At 32.2% G+C, this 25,676-nt stretch overlaps 1 protein-coding gene across 2 annotated transcripts in view; it reads right to left on the minus strand.

Annotated features, from left to right (window-relative positions):
- Nucleotides 1-411: 411 nt before the first annotated feature.
- LOC118199406 (uncharacterized) overlaps nt 412-25,676 on the minus strand; it is a 145,888-nt gene continuing 120,623 nt past the window's right edge. The window contains exons 3-5 of one of the 2 annotated variants that reach the window (XR_015038926.1): nt 5,250-5,517; nt 2,741-2,945; nt 549-686 (exon numbers count right to left, since the gene is read on the minus strand). Coding sequence is in view for 1 of the 2 variants with exons in the window: in XM_085809141.1 (XP_085665267.1) it covers nt 529-686; nt 5,250-5,517 (426 nt within the window). In the remaining variant the exon portion in view is untranslated. Of the gene's footprint in view, nt 687-2,740; nt 2,946-5,249; nt 5,518-25,676 lie in introns of both variants that reach the window. The other variant, XM_085809141.1, reaches the window with a different exon arrangement.

Below are 25,676 nucleotides of genomic sequence, written 5' to 3' on the forward strand. Positions count from 1 at the left end.
GTGAATAGTCAATAAATATGAGGACTAATATGTTTATGTATACATTCATGTAAGTACTTTTATCAGCAAGTGAACGAATTTACTGAAGATTATTAGTTATAGATTCAATAGTTTAAAATTTAAAATCTCCCATTTCAAACATTTTAATGAACCTTTCTAAGAAAGGAATATGTGTTTATTTTATAATGCCTCTCTAGTCTGCGAATATAGAGAAAAATGAGAGATGGCGTTTTTAGTTTATCCAAACATTTAGAATGTAATGTAAATGCTTATTTTCCCTCGAAGTAATTCTTCTTAGAACTATTCTGAGCAATTGATGGTAGCTTAAGTGAATCAAGGCCGTATTTCTTAAAGGAGTGTAAAAATGCTCTTATCCAAAATTTGAAAGACAAATACATGAGAAAATACATAACACATTTTTCGAACTTTATTAAATCATATTGTCACATTACAGAAAGTAAACAACTGCCTCCGTCACTCCTCTCCCGATTCTGATGAATGGGATCCAGGAAAAGAGAGGAAAAGTACTCAAAAGATGTTGGCTTTACTGTCTACAGGTGGACTGAGAGGAAAGGAGAGGGAGAAGGAGGACGGAGGTAGGACGGGAGAGTTAAGCTGGGCAGATTTCTGCGCACACGGAGACGGATTCGGAGATCCACTCCACTTTGCATCGAGAAGAGATTTCCCTGCAAAAACAAAAACTGTAATATAGAAGACTGACGCAGCTACTTTGTTTGAAATCTGAAAATTTAATTGCTGTTTTGTGTATATTGCTATAGCAATGTTTAATTAACTAACAAACTATATTCTGCTGTCATAGAATGACAAATAATTTGCTTTTGGCAATTACTTTTTACACCGATTGATAAAAGTCCTAATATGAACAACAATAACTCAATGAAATTATAATAAATAAAATCCTTTAATGATAAGTTCACTATCAAATTCTGCATCAGAGATAATGAAAGGTAAAGAAGGAACACTAATAAATTAATTAAGCAGTTAATAGTTAATATAATCTGGAGCCTGCTTATAATAGCAAATGTTGGCTAATTTATATGAGTGATAGAATTAACTACAACTATTACTTGTTGAAAACAGATAATGTAACCCAAGATTTACTGGGTGTCTATGTAATGTATTGCACTGTTTAACCATTCAAATTAAGGCCAATTTAGCCTTAATTTGAGAAGCAAAATGTACTTGCTGTCTTTTATACAGTATACTAGGTAACACATACAATAATTTACAATACTCTAGAAAAGATTCTTTGTAAGAAAGGATTTTACTTGTACACCAGGCATATCAAAATCTCAGCCTGCGAGCTGCCATGCGGTCTTTGACTCATTTTTCTGTGGCCTTCGGTTCATCCGTGAAAATAAAAATGAAGTTGCATAATTATAATATATGATTATAACTTGGAAATCCACTCCAAATTGAACCGCATGGAATTAACGCAAATTCGGTGGAACGCAACTCTAAAACAAAAATTCAGTGAAGGGGATATGCCCGAATTTTACAAATACCTGCTTCCTTGGATCTCATGTACCTGCAGATTTGCTTTATTCGTGATTTCTATGTTTGGTAATACCTATCAGTGTGAACAATTTTTCTCACTTATAAAAAGTACCACATCCCTAACGAGAGCAAAGCTAAGAGACGCTCATTTGAATAGCTAGCGCGAGCAGCATGACTCCAAAGCTAGCTGAATGAAAACGAAGTGTCAGTTATTAGGAAAGAAACAACAGATATCCGTATGTGATGACGATTTGCTTATATTCCCTTTATTTAAATAACTACAGCATTAGGTAAAACTTTTTGTATTCACTTGCTTTGAAGATATCATTATGTATAAAAAGTAGTTTTTTCTTTCGGCCCAAACTATTGTAAAATGAAGGCCCTTTGACACAGAGGTACTGAGTTTGACATGCCTATTGTACATAATCCCTTATATTTGCAATCCAAAACAAATGGCATTAACTGACTTATATAAATTAAAAAATAGACAAACATTTTTCATCGCTATATTTACTGTGGCAGTTTCTGTGACGAAGATATATCAATATGTATATGTTTAGGCGTGTAAAATAATCTATATTATGATCAAAACTGTTGAAGGTTTTGTCTGAAAACTAGGCAGGGAAAAATATATCCATCATTTTAAAAATTTAGGGAAGAAGAAAAAATTAATCTTGAACTCTGAATCTTGAATTAAAATGAATCTTGAAGTTTTTACCTTATTTTTACCTGCAGAATTCCAATTCCAATGATTTTAACATGACTGATAGTTTTAAATCATCTGTTATTGCTTTACTTTGCGTTTTCATTAAAGCAAACATAAGGTATTTTCATTAACAATATAAAATGCGAATGTAAAATTAATATTCTTTCGAACTGTAATGAAAAAGACCAATTTGTTTCCATTTTTAAAACACTGTAGAGACTTCTTTAATTTTTCACAATGTAAACTAAGGCTAAAGTCTGTGAAGAAAACGTTAATGACAGGAATTTATATATTTTTGAGTTTTAGTTAAGTTACTGTCAGAAGAATTTACTTAAGAAGTAGTACTGATATACGTATATCATCACTAGAATATAATTCTAACTTTTATATTTCATTTAGTTCAAGAATGAAGCTATTGTTTCATATATTGAATACGTTAGAAATGAGAGAGATAAAAAAAGAGCTTCTTGAGTAGCATAAAAGTTTTAAAAAATTGGGAGTATTTATAACTATTACCAGATGTTCTTTGCCTAAATTATGAAGCATTTGTTTGTCCTTCAACAATTGGAATTTCATTGACGGTTCTTTAAGCAGTTGATCAGGCATGAAGACACGTCTCGTATTACTGCATTGCTTGGAAATGGTAGTAATTTTCTTTCCTCAACACATTCACAATGATCTTCACAGCAGTGTTTCTTAAAATTCGTAGAGAATCCAAAACCTGTAATTTCATTTCGTGTCACGATCACAATGAAATGTAGAATATATATTTTTAAAAGCATCTTAACCAGAGCAAAAAATAAATATTTTCACCTTTCTACAGCTTGATACGCATCTTTTCTAGTCATCTCATGTGATTGCTTTTCTTAAATATATTTTTACATGCTACTGACTTGAAACACGGTGATGGTAACGAAGACAGACACTTCTTCCTTCATATCCTTGCATGCAGAATAAAAATAAGATAATACTAACCGTCGCCAATGAAGGTCTTAGAGAACGTTTTTTAGTTTCCGTAAAGACGATATCTTGCAGTTTAATTCAACGATTGAAAGTTTTATTTACAAGTTTTTAGTCTTTTTGTTGAGTTTATTTTATGTCTATAAAAATAGAGTGTTAACGAAAGTTAAAGATTTGAATTGCGAATATAAAGATTCCTGGGGAATAAAAATATGGTATTATGCTTGTTGAATGTTTCTATGAAGAAAAATGACTAAATAAACTTTTGGCACTGATTTCAAAATCCTTGGATTATAAAATATTTTCACAAGAATCTATTTGCAATCACAAGTTTTATATTCTGCATGTTACTTTCCTTTATTTTTATTGAAGTTTCACGTAGTCTACTTACCTTGTCATAGGCAAGTACGTGACTTCGTGATCAAGTGACAATATTTATCTTCCTAATTATGTGTGTGCAAGAAACATTCAAGCTGCTTGGTAAATATCAATTTTTTTATTAAGAGAAACACTGCTTCGTCCTAATAAAAAATTAAATAAAATCTAACCTTTGGCATATTCTGTTCAGTCCATAAAGACCGTTATAGAGCATTTAAAATCAACATGTCTAGAGATCCTTTAGCAAATTTTTATAATTCGAGTAATTAAAAGCATATTTCCTTAGTAATCCAACTTATTGTCGGTGTACTTATTACATATATTTTTTTCATTGTATTTCACTTGAAATGTCATTTTATGTTGGGATTGAAATCATATACACAATAAGGCTTTGATGGTAATCTATGTTAAGCTCGTCATTTTTATCTCTCTCATTTTCAATTATGATACCATTACATTAAAACGGTGAGATATTTAACAAGTGAAGGACGTTCTTTAAATATCGCGTATTTCCTTACCAATAGATTATGACTTCTTGTTTCGACAGATTTGCATATTAGACTGCTTTTCTAGAGTAATCCAATAGATGGAAAAGTATCATTTAAACTGAGTTATGAGTGATTAAACTCACCTGATATAGAATTTTCATCCTCTTTTGGCTGACTAGAGCTAAGTAATTTGTTTGGATTATAACTCACCTGTATGATGGGCATAAATATATGCAATAAAAAAGTGTTGCTACATTTAGAAATCTCCACTTATGAAGCATCTAAATTTAGACAAGCTTTTAACGATTTGCACCATTTGAGTTTCGTTGTCATCTCACGACTTACTCAGGTTTCACTTTTATTCAATGTAAATAATTTCTCATCAATCATTACCCTTTTATATTCAATAGTTAAATACTATAAATAACATTAAATACAATCATCTTCAACACGAAGCATGTATTTGTTCTAAAGCTGAAATTAATTGTACTGTAAAGTAAAATAAAGCCATAATTATACAGCTTTTTATTTAAAATATGTGATACTAAAGAGATTTCAAAGCATTAGCTGACATAATTGTTTAAATGTAATTGAAACTATCGATTATAAGTATTATAGGCTGAGGATCTAGTCAATTATCATAATAAATAAATGTTCATAGGTATGTTACAACAAACATAGTATATTTTATGAATTAATAAGAAAGCATATAGATATATAGAGATAAACTTACGTATTGTGCAAATATATGTAAATAAATTTTTGAGAATATAAAAATATACAAGAGCAACGAAATTAACTGAGCAAATCATAAACTAATGTTAAAGGTGACAATTTTCAACAACTTTTCTTGTTGATAATTGTTATTTTTTGCATTTAGTCTTTAGCGTGTTTGTTTGGCTATGGTTATAAGCTAATATCTTAAAACGCAAAACAGCTGCTTTTTTGTCCAAACATTCAAGAAGATAACTTCTTCTATTTGCCTATTACAGAATCAATAGATACACAACTTTATGAACTTATATAACAGGAAGATAACAGGTTAAAAACATACTTAAATAAAGTTATTTCTTATTTATGATTCAGCAGAGTGAAATTAAAGTTTTATGTCCTTTTTCCCATCAAAATTTTACTTCTTACAAGTACAACATAAATATACTTATATTGTTAAAGGAAAGAGTTTTGGGGATAATTCTTACCGTTAAGAGATTTAGTGTTTGGTGGAGGTGGAGGAGGCATCATTGAAGATACCACTTTCGAATTGTCATTATTAGAATCTTTGGACGATCCGTTACTGTTGATAAGAAGACCGTTTCCACTGCCGTTGCTACTGCTACTTGACGTCGATTGGTTATTGGAAGCATTATTGTTGTTACTGGATTTCTGATTGGACTGCTGTTGTGCTTGTTTTTGTTGATTTAGTCTTTCTTGTTTCCTGAACTTTGCTCTTCGATTTTGGAACCATACCTGATTAAAAATATTTAGAACGTTAAATGCAATTGAGAAGTTTCTAATACTTCCAAGCAATATAAAAAGTACAATGTGACACTTCATTTTGTATAGCAACATTTTCTTGCAGGAATGTAAATAATATTTAAAAAAACTGTCTTAAAATATTAAAAGAAATAATAATTAATTAATGTAATCTTTTCAAAGTCTATATAAAATATTTTACATTGTTTTTTAAATAAACAGGGCTTATATTTTATTTTACCTTTTTAACCTAGCCCTACTATATATTTAGTGATCGGGAAATTTTTCTTCGCCTTCAAAATAGTTAAACTTGCGTGTAATAAAACTAAGATACAAATAAATTCATCGATACATAATTTATATTGCATTTTAAGCGGTAAACTAAGTTTTATATCACATTTTCAATAAATCAACTCGCAGATAATATTGATGACATTTAATGCTAAAGCATTGTCATAATCTTGTTTTATATCAATTGTATGGGTCATATACAATACTACTGACATGCAGTCAGACTACTGGAGCTGGAGTGATCTATGAAATGCATTAAAGCATCATAACATTCGCATAGAAATAGACACTCAGGTCAAGAAGGTTGTCAGATGTGTAATTATTTTAATTTCTTTTGAAATTAAAATAAGATAAAGCTGAAGTCACTTTGTTAAATAATAACTAAGCAAAAGATAATATATAATAATCAAGAATTTTCTTATAATAAATTTATAAGCTAATTGTAACACCAAGCATAGTTATTTTAATTTGTAAAAGAATAATAACGAAACAAGAGTTAGTAGTATGCCTATAAACCTACATATTTAAATTAGACTTCAAGAAATAAATTACCCTTGTAGACAACTATAATGTTATTTACACACTCAAAATTAAGGTCAGCTAAAAGTTTAGAAATCCAAAACCTTTGTATGTACTCATTTTGAAATACAAGGACATAAAGCAGAAATAATATACACATGTTACTAAGTTTAAATAATATATAATTATTAAATTAATGTTGTATCACTATATTATTCTGTTGATCAGCTTACTCACTCTAGATCCATACTTATTTTGGAGTACTTTAAGGAAATTTGTATTCCACATGAAAAATGAATTAGTGCCTTCTCTCTTTGGGACCGTTCTATGGTCACAAACTTAATACCTGTCGAGAGCTACTGTTTTTGCGACAAACTGCCGTGTGATATAACAGTCTTAACTGATAGCCTATGAATAATAATATAATAAGTGTAGTTTTTACGATGCTGCAAGGTTTATTTTCAATAAATTCAAATTTAAAACAAAAAGTTATATTAATAATTTGAAGGAAAGTATTTCTAATTTCTAATTGTAGGTTTAAATTGCATAATACACTTTGTACACGAGGCCCAATAGCAGCGCATTTGAATTCAGACACAGATACAGATATTTTTGGAAACGTGTCTTTAATTAGGAGATTTTTATATAAGATAGTACTTCAGGTTTTACAGGAATTAAAATAATAACTAATATTTTCTTTGGCATACAAAACAGGTTATCAGTTCTATTTCATATATCGAGGATGTAAGAATATGTTCCCATCGAAAGTAGGAAAACAGATAGCATAAACTTCGGTATTTTCAAAGAGAGTAATACTTTATCCATGACCCTGAAGACAGCTGGGCCTTTTTATTAAAGAAGTGAACTTAGGAAGAAAAAAGGCAATAAAAGGCATTAAAAGAAGTGCAAAAGGATTTTTAAAGAGTATACTACGTCATACAGAGCGAAAACGGAAGTACATCACTAGGAATACATTATTAAAAAAGCACAAACTTCTAGAAAACGAAAGTGGCGTTTATTGATAACTTACAGTAACTTATAGCTTAGGAATAATAATTAACAATTATCTACAACTTAAGGCACTTATAAATGGAATGGATTTCGGCAAATTTCAAACAGAAATTCATACTTTTCGAAGAAATCCTTTATCAGAAGCCTTAGAAAAAAGATATTTATTTCCTTAGTCGAATATGATAAAGCATGTGATAGTTATCCGCCTCAGTCAGGAATGCTTTTGAAGATAAGATCACCCTCTCAAGTACTGAGAGCGTCCGATGCTGCTTGACTTCGGTATTTGCTCCCTCCTTCCAACATGCCTTCGTCGTGTAACGGTTGCATACTCGGCGCTTATTCGAGAGATCCAGGTTCGAGTCCCGCGAGGGTATTGCTCATTTCAAAAAAATCTAATGAAGTTTTAGTTTAAACTAAACTAAGTTTTTAAGAGTTTAAAAACTAAGTTTTTAAGAGATACTGGATTGTATTTAACTGGATTGTATAACACATGGGAACTTAAACTGTAGGAATTTATGTTTTGCGAGTAAGTAATGGCAGTATACGAAATACACTGGGCTACACTTTAAGTACGCACTGGTTATGAGTTTCAGTTGCTACACACATGAATAACGAGTAAACTATAATTGTTAAGTGTACTTGCTGTTCTTGAGTAGGAAAATTATAGACAGTTATGTTGGGACAAATTAAAATAATGTACTGGCATTCTAGACGTCACAGGATGATTGGAAATTAAAAATTGTTTATTTGTGTTTAATTTTTTTTAATAATACGAGGGCCATCCAGGAAGTAGATTACGTTTCCGTCTGTGTCCGCTAGGGGCGGGGCTAGCGCGGTCATCTTGGGGTCAGAGCGTTGCGCAGCTCAGTCTGCATCTAGCCGTGCTAGTGAGAGGTTCGTGCTGTGCTCCGTTCAGATACTGTGACGGTTTGAAATGTCTGCGTTAATTGAAAATCCCGCGAGCTGCGAGGTGCGCTCAGTAATAAGGTTTCTGACTGCAAAAAACTGTAAACCGATAGAAATCTATCGGCAGCTTCGTGAAGTGTATGGGGACAACATTATCACTGAAGGTGGAGTGCGTCAGTGGGTCATAAGATTTCAAAATGGCCGAACCAATGTTCACGACGAAGATCGAAGTGGGAGACCCAGCATAGTGACCGCCGAACTTCTCGAAAAAGTCGATGCTAAAGTCCGTGAAAATCAAAATTTCACAATAACGGAACTTTCTTTGAGTTTTCCACAAATTTCGCGAAGTTTGTTGCACGAAATCATCAGCGAAAAGCTTGGTTACCACAAGTTTTGTGCAAGATGGATTCCAAAAATCTTGACAGAGGACCACAAAAATCAGTGAATGGCTGCAGCGTTGAACTTTTTGGACGCTTACCATAAGGATGGTGACTCTTTACTCGATCGCATCGTTACTGGTGACGAAACATGGGTGAAACATGTGAACTGTGAAACGAAATTGCAATCAATGCAGTGGGGGCACACAAGTTCTCCCCAAAAACCCAAGAAATGCATGCAAACAATGTCGGCAAGGAAGATGATGGCGACTGTTTTTTGGGACAGAAAAGGTGTAATTTTGGTGGACTTCCTGGAAAGAGGCACTACAATAAACTCTCAAAGGTATTGCCAAACTCTCCAAAAACTCAGAAGAGCAATTCAAAACAAGCGCAGAGGAATGTTGAGCTCTAAGATCTTGTTGATTCACGACAACGCCCGGCCCCACACGGCAAATGTCACTCGTAAAGTTCTTGAATCTTTTAAGTGGGAGTTGTTTCCTCATCCGCCGTACAGTCCCGACCTGGCACCGAGCGACTTCCACCTATTCCCAGCAATGAAGAAGTGGCTGGCTATGCAGCGTTTTGATGACGACGCACAGCTGCAAGAAGAGGTAACGAAGTGGTTGAAGGCGCAGGCGGCCGAATTTTTCGACGAAGGAATTTCCAAGCTCGTACATCGCTACGATAAATGCCTTAATTTGTATGGTGACTATGTAGAAAAGTAGTATTTGAGTGTGGCTTTCATCTGTATATAATAAAATTTGTTTCCTATACTTTGTTTATTTTTTTATTCCAAAACGTAATCTACTTTCTGGATAGCCCTCGTACTTACGCTAGTACTGATAAGTGGGAATTTTATAAGCTCCGTACGCATTTAAAAATCGCAATATGGAAGAATTCCATCCTAAATGAGGTTTTTTTCTCATGTGTAAAGTGAAAGAGAGCCGGTTCCCCTTAGGAAATTTTTCACAAAGGCACCTTTCCTGTTCGGCAGTCATTCTGCGCTTTGCCGTAATGCAAACAACCGAATCCAGTAAGTCTCAAAGTTGAAGGTAACGCAAAGAATACGAAGTACGTAAGGCTAATTTTTTTCCTGTCTATTTTTGGTTTGCTTGTCTCTTCTGTTTAAAGTTTGTTTGTCTCTTTTGTCAACTCAAATGCATGCCCCTTTCTTTAGAAATGGTAATGTATATAAATTAAAGACGTAGATGAAAGGAAGAAAGAGACGTGAATGTACATTAAATTAAAAGAAATGGGTAGGAAACTTTGAAGAAGATCTCAGTTAAATGGTATTTGCAGCTATCTTTGTAGCAAATACTTTTCCTGCTTTTCGTTTGAAAAATCTTACATTTTCATTCAAAATTCCTTAAAGGATTATTTATCAACAATATAGCCTCTTACATATCATGTAATATATTACTCAGACCTAGTAAGTTCTGTTTGGGTTTTTTTATGTAAATTTAATTAGAGTGAGGATTTAACATAGAGGTGATGAAGTTGCTAGGTTTGAGCACTTTCTAAGAGAAAATCTTTATATTATTAAATTCAAATTTTCATCATTAGAAACAGCATAAACAAGATATGATTTTAAATAATTTATTACCTTTCAATTTTGGTAAATGCGTGTTTTCGTTGACAATAAATTGTGATTATTTGGCTTCGAGATTGTTGTTCGAGATTTATAGACTTAGCATCTTTAATTTTGCATACCTGAATAAAATTTATCGAGCAGTCTTATTATAGCATAACTGTTATACACTTAACCTCAGTACTGAATAAAAGGTATACATTTTACTGATACATAGCGTCGAATTGATGTTAATTTGTACTGTTTGGGAACTGATTTCCCTTTTGTTTTAAAAACAGTCTATACTTTTCCTGCGCTTAACCTTTGTGTGTTACCTGAGAAATAAACTTCTCTTTAACTGAGACCTTTTCATAGACAACAAGAATTGTTAGTGGAAAGTAGGAAAATGCCATTGACTGAGAGAAAGAACACCGGGAGACTGAAGAAGTCGATGAAAGGAATCTGCGATTTTCTCTAGGGGTGAGGAGGATTTAGATGCACGATTTTCTATGGTTTCTAAAACCCATGGCAGAACTTTCCAGCTTATATCAACTAGAAGAAAAACGTTTCTTGTCTAATATGATAAACTCTATGCGCAAATTAAAAACTATTATGTTTCGCATCGAAATAAATGTAAACATTAATATTATTTGCGGAATATAGTTATTTCAGCTTGAAAAGATGATAATTCAGTTATTTAATAATCAAGGACTTAGAAAATTGGATATATGTTTTCTTTCCATGTACTTCATAGTTTAAGCAAAATATTATGATAGTTGCTAATTGCTGTAATTCTTGTCAATAATTTCACTATGCCTTTAAGAAGTAGTATGTGAAGAATTATATTATTCGTAAGATTTGAAGAAAGCATATTTCTTCCCCAAGGTCGGATGAAAAAAGTAAATATTTTAAAATTCTTACGTTATTCAAGTTATAGCAGTTTGTTAACAGAAGAATAAAACTACCTTGTGTTATTGGAAAACATTAAAGGAACATATATTGAGCAAATGGAATCAGTATAACGTGTATAAATTTACAGAACTGTAGATTCGCAGATTAAATTCGCTATTTATTTAACCTTCGAAACTATGATCCTGGAAATTTGTTCATGATGTGCCGGTTTTTGTTGCTCATTGCAACATTTGTTCTTCGAAGTATTCTTTTTCTTAAGTTAAAAGATAGTGATTATTATCTTTTTTGTTGTTGTTGAACTAGAGGTTTATACTTAGACTAATTTAAAGACTGAAATGTGCTGAATAATCCAGTCTCAGTGCACCCGTCATTATTCTGTAGATTATCAATGAGATATTTTTCTTTATGTGCATTTTTTTTTCAAATATCAAACACTTGAGATGACGAGGAGTATCACCAGGTGTATCATCTTTAACAGAAAACGTAAAAGGAAACGTCGGAAGAGTAGAAGAGGCAATGCATAAATACAAATCTTTCGAATGTTTATTTAAATGATATATTGCCTAGGGGAGTTGAGTCACTTGAGTGATGTGTCCACGGTCCGACCTCCCTCCCGTTTCGCTCGATTCTTATTCGATTACGCTAATATAATTATAGCCAATTAGACGTGAACAAAACGCCAGCCCCTGGAAACTGCATATGAAACAACACAGACCTTCCCCCTCCCCCTTTCTAACACATTTCTTTTGCTTATGCTTATTTATTCCTTTTCATATGAACCTTGACGAAATGATGGAAATCGCGAAATGGACCGTTTTGTCTCTTGACTTTTATGTTGATTAACAGGTGGTCTATTAATGTAACGCCATTAACAACTAATTAGCGGTAAATGTAATCAAGACTTGACTGTAGGAATACCCTTTTCAATATTTTCACTTTCACTTTTCAAGATTGGTTTTCTTTCCCAAATAATTGATTTTTTGAACTGACATAATAATTTATGTCTAACTGGTATTATTTTCTTAAACATTTCCAATCAATAAAATTTACTGGGAATCAGCGTTTGTTTCCCCTTCTGATTTCCGTTGAATTATATTTGTGGTTATCGTACCGGAATTTGTCCACTTCCTTACTGCATTCAAATGCATTTGAGACTGTAATGGAGAGATTATTCAAAAATTACAAAAAATATTTTTTATTCATTATTTATTAAATTTTTACAGAATTCTGTTACAGTTTTCATATGCATTATAAACATGGAGACGTTTTAAAACGCGTCAGTCTTTGAGAGAGACGAAAGTTTGTTTGCATAGTTAGAAAAATGTTAACTAAAAAATCAAAGTATGTACTCTGGAGCAAAAAAAACATTAATTACATGATGAACAAGAACAAATTAACATTAACAAGAACAAATCTCGGAATTTAATCCAGTGCAACAAAATTTCTATTTAAAGCACAACATTTGAAATAACATTAAATGCTTGTTGAAATTACTCATATATCAACTAAGTTTAAAATCGTTTAATACGCTTATGATTTCTAATAGCTGTGACATTACGATACAACTGTTTAATTATTTTTTCAAATTACAGTTCTGTATTAAAAATAAAAAGAGACTTTAAAAGTAGAATTTAAAGGAAATTAATTGTGCAACGCAAAAAGTAATATTAATTATAATTTAATATATAAAATAAATTTAAAATGCTCCTTTTTAAGCAGACTTCCTTCAGTATATCTGTTTTTTTTGGGGGGGAAATTAAATGGTATGTATGTATATAAATGGTATATATATATATATATGTATATATATATATATATATATATATATATATATACATATATATATATATATACCATTTATATACATACATACCATTTATAACGTATTCACACAATTACACAATTGTACAATTGTACAATTATAACATATTCATGTGTATGTATATATTCGCACAATTCATGTATATGTATATATGCACAATTTGTGACATATTCATGTATATGCATATATTCGCAGTTTTTACTTAATGCTTTGTTATCATTACATCTCATGACGTATACGCGTAGAATGTATTGGGTAATGCGAGATCAATGATAATAATCACAAACTAGCAAGTCTAGAACACACACTCTTCATAAAATATTACGAATAAAGCTTGAAGCTAAAATGAAATTCTTGGAAATAATTGTTTAAATAGTGTTCGTATTTTCAATAAATAAAATCAAATACCAGAAGCTATATTTTGTTTCCAAAGTTTATATATCAATACCTAAACTAGGCATTCGAAGCAAAATTCATTTTAATTAGCTTAATTTGTAATTTAAAATTAACTTTGATTCATTTTATCAGAAAGTTAAATAGATGATTCGAGCACTCAGAAGATTCTATCTAACTAGCTGCCATTCATCAAGTAATATGTTTGAATCCCAATTAAGACATAGCAGTATTAATAACCGCTCTCTAACTTTAAGTAGCAGTATAACAACTTCTTGACAGTTCTCTGCTTTATGTAGTATTACATTAGTTTAAGTATTATCTGCTACACCAGCCAGGTAGACAAAAATGTACCCTCTGAGAGACCAACAAGAGGTAATTAAAAGCATTATTTAAAATCTGGAGATAGTAACGTTTAAATGATATGCAGGAAACGTTTTGCGTAAGTGCTCTGATCAGGTTCTGCCGTCCCACTAAATGAAATCATAAATTTTGCAAATAATTGTCAGACACATAATCAGTTTGTCACAGGAATGTTTCCTGATTTTATTGTAACACAAAGTGCTCTCAGAATTTATACTGATGAAATTATCCAGGATGCGCATGAAATTTCACAATTAAATACAAAAATATCATTACATAAAACAGGATGATCGGGTCTTTGTGATTCGTTACCGTACGAGTTGCAAGTTAAATGACTGAAGGCATTCAAATATCGATTTTATGAGTATCATCTAAATAGACAACTTGATGTAGCTTAAAGAACTCTTTATGTGCTGATTTCACATGTATATATGAGTACAATCTATACCGCCACACGCACGCTACCGGTTGAAACTAATTATCCCTTAAGTTTCGATTCAAGACTGCAAGTAGGAAGTGGTAAATTCTGAATTTATACTATTTAGCTGAAATATAAGTATAGTTACAGGCGTTTATATCTGTTGCTACTGTGACATGGTTTACTTTTCTGATAGACACATCAAATTAAGACCACGAATTTTGCTTTGACCAAGATGTCAGATTTGCATCTGTCCTTCGCTTAGGCCTTGAGAATCACCTAGGTGACAATACTAATTTGTGCAGAACCGTCCTATTTATGAAAGAGAATCTCTCCTTCTATTTAGCTAGCAGGACAGTTTGTCAGCGTTTGAGCACCTAGGCAACGTATCTCGCCAGCAGTGGGATCTTCCAGTTTCTAAATTTCGGTCAACGCCCAAGATGATAACTCAGGCAGGTATTAAAGCTTCCAAAAGACCTGACGAACGGCTAATTTATTACAGAGTATATATGCACTGGTTAAGACAAAGTACTTTACTTAGGTATAACAACTTTAAAAGTAACAATGAATGTGTAATGCATGCGAAATAAAATAAACTGTATATCAAAAACTTAAGAAAGAACAATGCAGCATAAATAAGACAGCATAGCTTAAATGTGGAAAATTCTAGTTAAACATAGAATGCGTACCAGGAAATAATAGTAATTATGATATCTGTAACCGAAGTGGTACTACATATTGCGATACTGAAGTAAATCGCAATTACTTTCATATTATAATTGTGCCTAGGTAATGTGCAGTTACACAAGGGACAGAGAGTATGCTATTGTGTTAAACGTGTATTTATGAAAAGACTGGGAATAAAAGGAGAAAAAAGTATAATACCAAGAGAGATGGATTCGAGGGTCACCCATCTAGTTTCTCTTGCAACAAACAACTCGAAAGGAATTTTGGCTCCACAATATTTTAAGTGCATGCATGCTTCGAAGATACTATCCACTTAAAACATTTTCCGAGATTTGAGCCCTGGTCCAAGGCTATGACAATCGGCTACCCTACCACCACGCCAACACGGAAGCGCGCTTTTGTCTGAGAAGCTTGATTGATTTAGATGGAACATTTAAATTGCTTTTTTCACCAGAAACAGTTTCTGGAAGGCCCGAATCTTGAAAGATTTAGAGTTTCTGTTACTATTTAAGTTATATTATTTTTGTTTAGTTATTAGACAGCAACCTCTTTAACTCTTGAGTAGCTTTGTGCTAATCGATCATTAGATTCAAGATTTTAAGCTATTTCAAATTAGAAACTATGTATTTAGATTTTTCAGTGTAGAAGTTCATATAACATTCCCGTTGATAATATTTGTAAAATAATCACCATGGGTAATAAATTGATGAGGTTGTTAAACTATCTCCACCAAACGTATTACCGTATTTCCTGCCTTAGTTTTTTTTAGCTACAGATTCGAAAATTTTTTAAATATTCGCTTTATTTTCCCCTTCTTCATTGCGTTCAGAGAGCAAGCTACCCTAAATTTAAAAATGGATTCATCCACTATGTTCGTCTTACTAACAACAGGAAACTTTCGCAAACGACCTGCTAAGATCACGTCGAACCTCTTCTTTCTAACTGTCGAACTTTATACCAACCTAATACAAGAAACGACACAACCACAGCAAAGCAAAAACGAACCTCATATTCGCTCTACGATTTCGCTGAGTCACCTGCACATTTCACTTTCATTATTATTCATGGATGATTTGAAGCGTAAGTAGTAGCAAGGGCTGCAGTAAGAACGGGCGAGTTTTCAAATTACACGGAAGTAGAAATAAAGATATTTTATTAATATTGTAATGTTAATATTACTATGGATTCTTCCTAGAATGTAGGTTTCTGTTAAAGAAATAATATAATTTATCCTTAACTATGTGGACAAATTTGTTATGTTCGTACTGTAACCGCAAATTAAATTCGTCACATATTTTTCTCTCTTGATTTTTAAACGGTAAAATTAGTAAAAAAGAAAAAAAAAAAAGGGGGGGGGCAAAGAGTACGGTAATGCATTGGTTACCAGGGGGGGATTTGGAAAAATACCAAGGGGGAATGCATTGCAGCCAGAGGGGGAATTTTTATATTTGTAACTAGCAATTACTTTCTTAGCTATAAAAACATTTAAATACCTGCAAAATTAAAATAGTGAGATAGTAATCATGGAACGCACCTATCTGAATCAAGATAAGGATTCAAGATTATCTGAGGAGGAAAAAATACTCAAACAATAATGAGATGAGATTTCTAATATAATTCTTTGTAATGTTTGTAGCATTTACATTTTAAGTATAAATATAATTTATCTGATACTTTGATGGAATATCCTTTGGTTGTTTTGTAGAGACTATTAGATTTTTCAAAGAAGCATCATAAGTCAACTGTAACATCACCGGTACTCGAAGCACAAATCTTCCAATGCTAGCTGAACTCTCTAATTAGTTAAATTATGACAACGCAAGCGGGGATGTGCGATACCCTGCAGTTTCCCCACTTAAAAGGCGATTGAAGAGAGGCACGAGACCCAGTTGACCAAATCTATGTGGTGACGAGTTATCATACAGTGCACTTTTTAGTTCGTGTGCCGTTGTAGAAACTTACAGGTTTTCTCGGAAAGAGGGAGTCTAATAAATCAACTGTTGATGTTGGATTATTCCAGTTAATGTATGCAAATGTAATAGTTTGAATTCCTGAATATTTGCTTTAAAAAGTACGGCATTTCTAGAGCTTTAATGTAAAATTACTTTGTGAAAGCACAGTTGAAATGTGAGTTCTCTGTATAAGTTTTAATGCAAAATATTTATGGGATCATGAAATAATTTTTAAAAGGGAATTTATATCCTCATTACTGTATAATTAGTTTAGAAGAACATAAAGATAATACTTTTTTATATTTACTGTCAGAAATGTGAAAAATTATTTTTTAATGTGACCGTAAAGGATGGTACTGAAAATTTTCACTTTCGCATCTTGAAAGTTTAATGAAACACTTTACATTAGTTTAGTTAAAAACGTCTTACATTAGTTTAGTTAAAAACGTCTTACATTAGTTTAGTTAAAAACGTCTTACATTAGTTTAGGGTGTAGAAGAAACAAAAATGAGAACATTATTCTACAGTTTTGTGCTTCGCTGAAAGAATGTGATTTAAAAATACCCATTTATTACACAATCTTATATGATTAGGAAAATAATTTTTATTTGAGATTTTACTTTGAAAGTGTTCCTCACTTACTAATATAGTCACAGATGGAACAGAACTATCAGTAGGTTTGGGGTATACTATTGTGTTTTTTAATGAAGTAAAGGAGTGCATGAAACAGAGAAGCAAAACAACTTTCTTCTTTTAAATCAGTCACGTTTTTGGTTCTGGTTTTATTGGCAACTTGTTTATTTCACTGAGCAATCAACTTTGTTTTATTGCCATTTTGTATTTCTAAAGGTGTACGGTTTTATAGCTTTCAAGCTAGATCTTTGTTCATTTAGTTTTCTATACCATCACAACTAATTCTTACTGTGTTTTTAGTAATTTTCTATATTAAATCTTCCCAGTCGGCTGAAAATCATGTTTTGGAAGACAGTTTTAATTTTTCATAGATTTATTACAGGTAAATATTAGTTGTCTTAAGCGTTTTTGTTTTATTAGCAGTTTTTCATAGATAGGGAGAATATTTAAATCTGCAATTAGTAATAAAAACCTGAAAAATCAAAATTAGGTCGATTCCATTTTGAGTAAAACTCAGACGAATGAACGTATCTAGAATGAGTTAAAGCTTCCTAAATGCATTGTTCTTCTCTTAATATTGTACATAATTTATTTTATTTTTATAATTTTTCCAAAGAGAAGTAATAATGAGCGAAAAAACCTTGAAGAAAAGTTTTTCTAAACTAAAAAAAATCCCAGAAAACGAAACTTTAAGCGAATCTAATTAACATTCTGTGTAAATTAAATAATTTTGCTGGTTTCTAAGCTTGATATAATTCAAATTATTTTCCAGGATAGACGTGGTCATATTGGTTTGACGGAAGCATTTTAGTGTCGAGTATATAAAAAGTCGAAATGATACAACAACAATATTAATCGGGCGGCTTTAAATTGCTGCATATTATTTGGCGCAATTGCTTGTCTATATAAATGTTTTTCTCAGGTTTAATCTTCGGGATGGAATAAAATTGAGGAAAGCATCTATATAGATTTGCAATACTAGAAACAGATATAAAAAGAAATAAAAACAATAATAAAATTTGCATGCCCAGAGAAAGCAATGAATATTAAATCAGAATATTACTGGTTACGAGATTTTGATATATCCCAGACAAAACCGCTTGGGGCTGCCAACCTAACACTCGTGAGATCTCTACCGCATTTACAGTAAACAGAGGATGGAAAACTGCGCATTCAGCCTTAGAAGAGAACTGAGGAAAAAAATTGTCTGGGTTTAGCGACTGTATTTATTCAACATCTAAAAGACATCGTTGGCTATAAAACATAAAATTCTTTAATGTTATTCTACTATCAATTTTAATATGAATTCCCTAACAGCACACCTTTTAAAGACTGTGTGAGTTACTCACATTCATTTTAAATACTTTGACATATACTGAAAAAACGAGAAAGCAATAAAATAATGATTTTTTATAAATATAGTTAAAATTTTACTTTGTTTACCCCCCCCCCCAAAAAACCTGTAAAAAAACAATAAAGAGAGGGCCAGTAAAACTGAGGAAAATAATTTTCTGCGCATATGTTTTAGGTCGTTCAGAATACTTCATAAAGTACTTCTGATTAAAAATTAATTACAAAATTCTAAAACGCAATTTCATTATATAATTAGAATTTTTCTAAAAACATTTCCCAAAAATTGAACAAAAGAATAGAATAGTAGGAAAAAACGAAAAGAATAGTAGAAGTCTGAAACATTGTTTTCGTGTATTCATATTTGAAACCATGTGAATGCTGATAAATTCTGCTCAGTTCCGAATCACTCTTAATGTTTAAAATGTTCCTAATATTTTGTTATATATTTCGACAAACTTGAGAACTTAATTTCTTTAAAAATTATTCTACAATATAGTTAAGATAGTACGAATAATATGATTTAAGGTAACACGAATGGTGTAAAATGAAGTTTGAATAGTATGTGTTATTGATACACTATTAACCGTCTTGGCCAGAATGCTGAATAGTGAAGCTAACTGCGTACCGCACTGCTAAGCTTGAGTTAAAAACTCTAATAATATTTCGATGTTTGTGCATTCGATTGTCTAAATATTTCAACGCACATTAGAGCTATCTGCATAAAGGAAAAATTACTTTCATGGAAGACATTCCAAGGGATATGACACATTCATGGGGGTGTGTTCCAAGGAAGCCTGACTTTTATTCCCCTGACACATAATATCCCAAAACTGCTCTATAGCCAACCCGCTTACTGGGTTTTGAACACGAGTCGAACTACCTATGTTCAGTGATCTTATTCAACTCTACCACGTGTGAGCGAAGATGTTTGTGACCGCAGTGCTTTTGTGTATGAAAGCACTTAAATCTGTTGATGGGAATGCTCTAGAGAGGTTTGTAGTAGGAAAAGCTATATTTTGCAAATGTTTGAATTTCGGGTTGATTTTCATCTTTTGTGTCTGTAACATTTCAGTAATATACGAATTCCTTAATCAAAAACTACAGTTATGGCGGATATTCATTTTTACTAAGCCTATTTTGCTTCTTTAAATAGTTATTTCCCTGTTCTGTGAGAAAGAAAAACATATATTAATGAAATTTCCTGCACATATGTATGTTCTCTTCAAATTTGAGGTATTTACAGAGTGGCACGTATTGAATCTACCAACTTTGCATAACAATAGAAACACAGAGTGTGATTGTTACGTAACGATGTACATACTGAAAACAGTATAATAAGGGGGATAGCAATCCATAGTACGGGCATTACAGTCATCAATGAACCTTGAAGATTCCTAAACCATCCTGTGAATGTCCTCTTTCTGTTGAGTGCACTTTTGGAAGAAATGCGAGAAAGCTTCTATGACGCACCTCGACATGTCCTGGGGAAAGGATTTGTAATTCAGCTACACTTGTTCTTGCCGTTGGATTAAAGTTGTATCCCCCAGCTGGTTTTGCCTACAATTCTGCTAATCTTGATTGTTCCGCCGCAATATCCTCTAAGCGTCCATGATAAAGTCTGTTCAAAAGAAGGCTTTCATTGTCGCAATCCTACCTAAGTTGTCTATGGTACACAAATTGCCTAATCGCATGAAGTTACGCCACATCTGTAGATACGTGCATTCTGGCAAGGTTGCCATTTAAAACTGGTAGTTACAAATGCGCTACCGTATAGATTGAGAAAAATCATGAGCCAAAGATATCATATTGGAATTTGCTTAAGATAGTCAACAGCTTAAAAATTAATGATTAGTTTAGTTACGGGAATCATTTTTCTTAAATGCGACTAATTGTTTACTAAATCTCTGATCACTTAAGTACCAAATTACTTTTTGTTCGATACCTTTATGAAAATACAGCAGAACAAGTCAACAAAAATATCAGCGAAATATATAGCAATGACGATATTATGAAACTAGTCTGAGGTGAAGATTAGAATCACGAATGAAATTTAGAGCTAAAAGTGCATTTTATTGACCCGTGTTACTCTCTTCCAAGAAGTTACAAAGATACAGAAAATATATCTGCTGCCGGAGTATATCTTTCCGAAATAAGAACCTCTTACATTTAATAAAAGAAATTTATAATATTCTTTTCAAAACTTAAAATGGGATATTTGGGACTTAACTACGTATATTTCATTTTCTTTAAAATTGTGCTATAATATAGTGATAAAACTAAAAAAATGCTTGCAAAACGGTTATGCATTTATTGAAGCAGCAACAGGAAAAATCGGCAATACTCTTCACTGGATTGGACAAACCACGAAGTAACACCACAGAGCCAGGCGGTGAGGAAAAACGAAATTCTTCATATTATCCCTCACTGAAAGGACGACTGGGAAGAAAGGAGACCTGATCAAAAAAAATCCAGGTAGGGACAAATTATCGTCCACCATATTTTAGTCGGTGGCAACTGTAGAGACTTTTTAGAATTTTTATTTATTTCATGTTATTTTCTGAATCCAGTAAACATGAAGAATCACAGATACTCTCACTGGGATTCGAAATTCGAAACTTCCGATTGCTAGACGTAAGTGTTATACCACAAAGGAGAAAATTCTTCATAAATTGCAGAAAAAATTATATGATAATGTAACCTCTTAACAGAATTAAAGCTAGAGCAAAATTATACATTTAACATTAACATATATGTTTTATTTTAAGACTTCACATTAATTTGCATTTATAGAAGAACCCTGACATTGCATTGCCTCTTTTGAAGACATGTTGTGCATGAAATTTAAAAATATGAAATTTAAGTTATCCGCTGTAGCGATGATAAAATCAATCTGACAATTATTTTTGAAATTTCTTAGACAGTTAGATGATAATCAGCAGAAACGAACTAGCATCCCCCACTTAAATATGCTCTTTTAGTTACCTTCCATACCTAGAAAATTCAGAACCTGGAGAAAGAAATATTTTTATGAAGAAATTTTAGAAAACGTTTTTTGTTACGAAATGGTGCCTACTCTTTATTTTATTTTCTATTATTTTATAAGGTATTTCTCACGCCTTCTTAGCATATCTTTGTAGTGTAATGGTCAGAACACTCGGCGCGTATTCGAGAGGTCCGAGGTTCGAGTCCCGTCGAGGGTATTGCTCATTTTTCATGTCTCCTGATTCGAAATAACATAATATCTCTACAATTTATTGATTTATTTATTGCGGAGGTCAAATGTGTAGAGACTATGAGTTTTTCAAAACCAATAACCATGAAAAATCAGTTTTACTGATCAAGATCCGAAACGCGGATTTTCCGATTGCTAAATATTGCTAGACAGAGTATTAACCACTCACACTACGTCAGCACGTACAGGAAATGGGATAATTCCTTTCACCCTTCCCCTTTTAAACGGAGGCTGGGTAAAGGCACAATACCATGTCGTCCAGATTCAAAATGCAAAGCATTTTCTACCCCATTTTACTTCGGACGCGGGTATAGACACCGTTAGACTATTCGAAACCAGGAACCATGAAAAATCAATTTGTACTCTACTAGGATTCGAAATACGAAGCTTTTAGTTGCTAGCTGGACATAATGGCCGCTTACGCAAAAAGAGCGCTGAGGATGATGCGATTTTTATGAACAAATTTTACTGCTAAACTGAAAGATCACTGCTTGTAAAAGTATACATAAGTGAAAAATATTACTATGGAATTTACAGCTGCAGTAGTGCTTAAAGGTACGTAATGAAATGAAATCGAATAACTACGTGTAAATATTAACAATTAGGGAAATTAAAAAGCATATGATATGATAAATTGCATTGCATGTAAAAGATAGCTTATAATAAAATAAATATACCAAAACATTTTAGCTGTCAACCAAGATCATTCTGTATACTCATTGTTCTAGATCTCTAGAAATAATGTTTAACAGACACAGGTTTATTCCTTTTTCTGTGAGCGCGCACTAGAATAGCAAAAAATGGCTATTTAAGTAATAAAAGGTCCACCAGAGGCCGAACTATAAAAAGGCTGAATGCTGGTAGTTCGACCTGCGTTTGAATTCCAGCTAACGAGCATACTATATGGAAGGTTTCGTGGATTTTCACATGAGTAACATGAATACAAGCCCTTTTCCTTTAAAAAGTCCTCCACGAAAGCATACCTTTTCGTAAGAGCAGATGGCTCTTGCATTATTAGTTGCCACTCGATAAATTAATCGGAGAAGAAGGCCATGATGTAAATATCAGTGGTAACACAATAATATTAGCTTGGGATAATGAATAAAAGAAAATTTCTTCTAGCTCTTACTGTAATTCAGTGCAATAATCAATTAACTTAAAGCATTGCGGTAACTTTTAGTGAAGCTTTGGGTTCTACAAAGTAGTTGCCATGATTATAAAAAATAGAGAAACTATTTAGAGTTACATGTATGCTTACCACTTTTTTAATATATAGTGAGAGTTACATGTGTGCTTTGTTCTAGAGTAAGAACTCAAAACAGAGTGGCACAAAAAAGCTTCAGGCAAGAACTTGTGTCGTATAACAAAAGAATTTAGATATTTATTTATTAGAGTTCTAAATTCGCTAATTTAGATCGACTAATTTCTGACTTATGTTGCTCTTGTTAGAGTTCTAAATCGAGAGTAAAATCTTTCAAGATAAAAATTATCCTCATTAACTTATAATCTAAATTAAGCGTGCAGTCTTTTGAGGTAAAGTTTATAATTTTTATTTAGAACACTGGTTAAAAAAAACCCAAGCATGTAATTAATTAAGTATAGATGTCATATATCATATACATCAGTTTTTAATTATTAAAATAATTTTATTATATTACTTAGAAATAATAGTTTCATAGTTTATATATATATAACTATGAAAAGCCTTCATAGTTTATGCATAACTAGGTTTATAGTATATTAACTTAATTTCATATCATACTATATTAAAAATTCAGGCAGAACTGATTCTTTAAAACTACGACAGTAAATATTTTATTGATCAACTCGAAGGAATGAAATGTAATTTTATTCCTTCGAGTTGTATGATGAATGTTGTATGATGAATGAATGTGTAAATGAATATTTGGCCATGTCTTGAATCATTTCACTGCACAAAAAAAAAGTGTTCCGTTTATGCTAGAGCAAACAAATTCAGTTCGAGAAGTATGAACATAACGTGGTAAAGTATATGAAATACAACGCCACAGCAAATGACCCATTCCTTTGAAGCGCAAAAAACCTTTATAGGCAGTCAGTCGTCACCCATACATGGGAGAACTATAATCTTGTTACGAAGCCCCGTTTACAAATGAGGAGTGAAGGCAGAATACGCACGTATGCGCTTATACACACCTGAGCACCCTAAATACACACAGTACTGTACACTGGTGCATTGTTAGGGTCAACAGATTTGCCCTTTCTATGGATGTCTAATTGGTATCGCAAGCACTGCCACCTGCCGGCTTCCGTGAATGAATTTGCAAGGAATATTGTTATCAAACATATTTGAAAGGGTTAAAATTAATGAAAGTTATTCAATTTTACCCGATTAATTTTATAAAGCTCTTCCGAGAATAATAGGTATAATAGTTACTATAACCCTAGCACGCAGTTAATTAATTATAGGCAGTATCCATTATATACATCAGTTTTTAACTGTTAAAATAAATTTATCAAGCTACTTACAGCGAACATTTTCACTGTTCTTGCATAACTATACTGTGTTTATGGGTGATTAACCTAATTACATATTACATTATAAACTCTGGCAGAATTGCTGCACAAAAAATTGTTTTGTCACAGAAAGCTCAATCATCGTTTAGTAAATTTTATATTCATGCTTTGTAAGCATTTTAATTCAATTATACGATTAAAATTGTGAAACTAATAACGTCATTATTTTGCATGAAAAATATATAATTTTATTTGAGGCAAAGGATATTATGATCAGAAATTTCATTACCTGAGATATGCGCAATCTTGTGATTGCAATTTTTACATGTTTAAAAATTTAATGGGCCTTTTTATGTATTCGTTAAACTCACCTTATGTCCAATATAAAGTACTATACACTTATTGGACACCATGACACTATTTTAGCAGCGCGCAATTGTTTTATAACCATTTTTTTTAATTCAAGGTGTCTGATACAAGATTCTATAAGCTTATTAGACGTAATAATACCATTTTTAAAACATGTAATTGTTTTATAACCTTTTTTTTAATTAAGGTGATATGCCTGCATTAGTTGTAAAGAAAGAATGTTTACTCCTGCAACTGAAGAAAAGCGTTTTACTTAAATTCAAATCTATAGTCCTGCACATTCATGCATATTACGCTGATGTTTGTTGTTCATTATTAATTTAGAATATTTTATAATAAGCTTCGCTTAGTTGCGCACAACATTATTTACACTCAAATAACTTAACTAGCTGTGATAACTTTGTTTTGAATATCAGGTAGCTACGGATAAATAAAAAAAGTTTCTTAAATTACATAGCTTATAAATTCGGAAATAGTAATCATGATTTCTGTAAAACCATTAATGAAACTGGCCCATATTCCCGTTACTTATTGGAAAAACCACAAAACCCAGCCAGGAAGCCAGCCCGCTTGCCTGGATTCACCTGATTAATATAATACTTATTTCGGTTACGCTTCAAAATACTCAAAGGCTAACTGGTAAGAAGAGGAGCACCTTCATAGGAAAGCCTTCGAAGAGTAATATTAGATATTTAAACTACCTGTGGGCGAAAACTTCATTTCGCCAACCACTCCAGAAATAGCAATTATGATGAAAGCCCATCAACGAAAAAATGGATAAGACCGCTAAAATATCGGTTAGTTCAATGTGGGTTTGAGTCTCAACGAATGTGCTGGCTGCATAGGCATTTT

This window comes from Stegodyphus dumicola, chromosome X2 (genome assembly GCF_044657685.1).
Source record: "Stegodyphus dumicola isolate Sdum_Otavi_A_Nest chromosome X2, ASM4465768v1".
NCBI lineage: Eukaryota > Metazoa > Arthropoda > Arachnida > Araneae > Eresidae > Stegodyphus > Stegodyphus dumicola.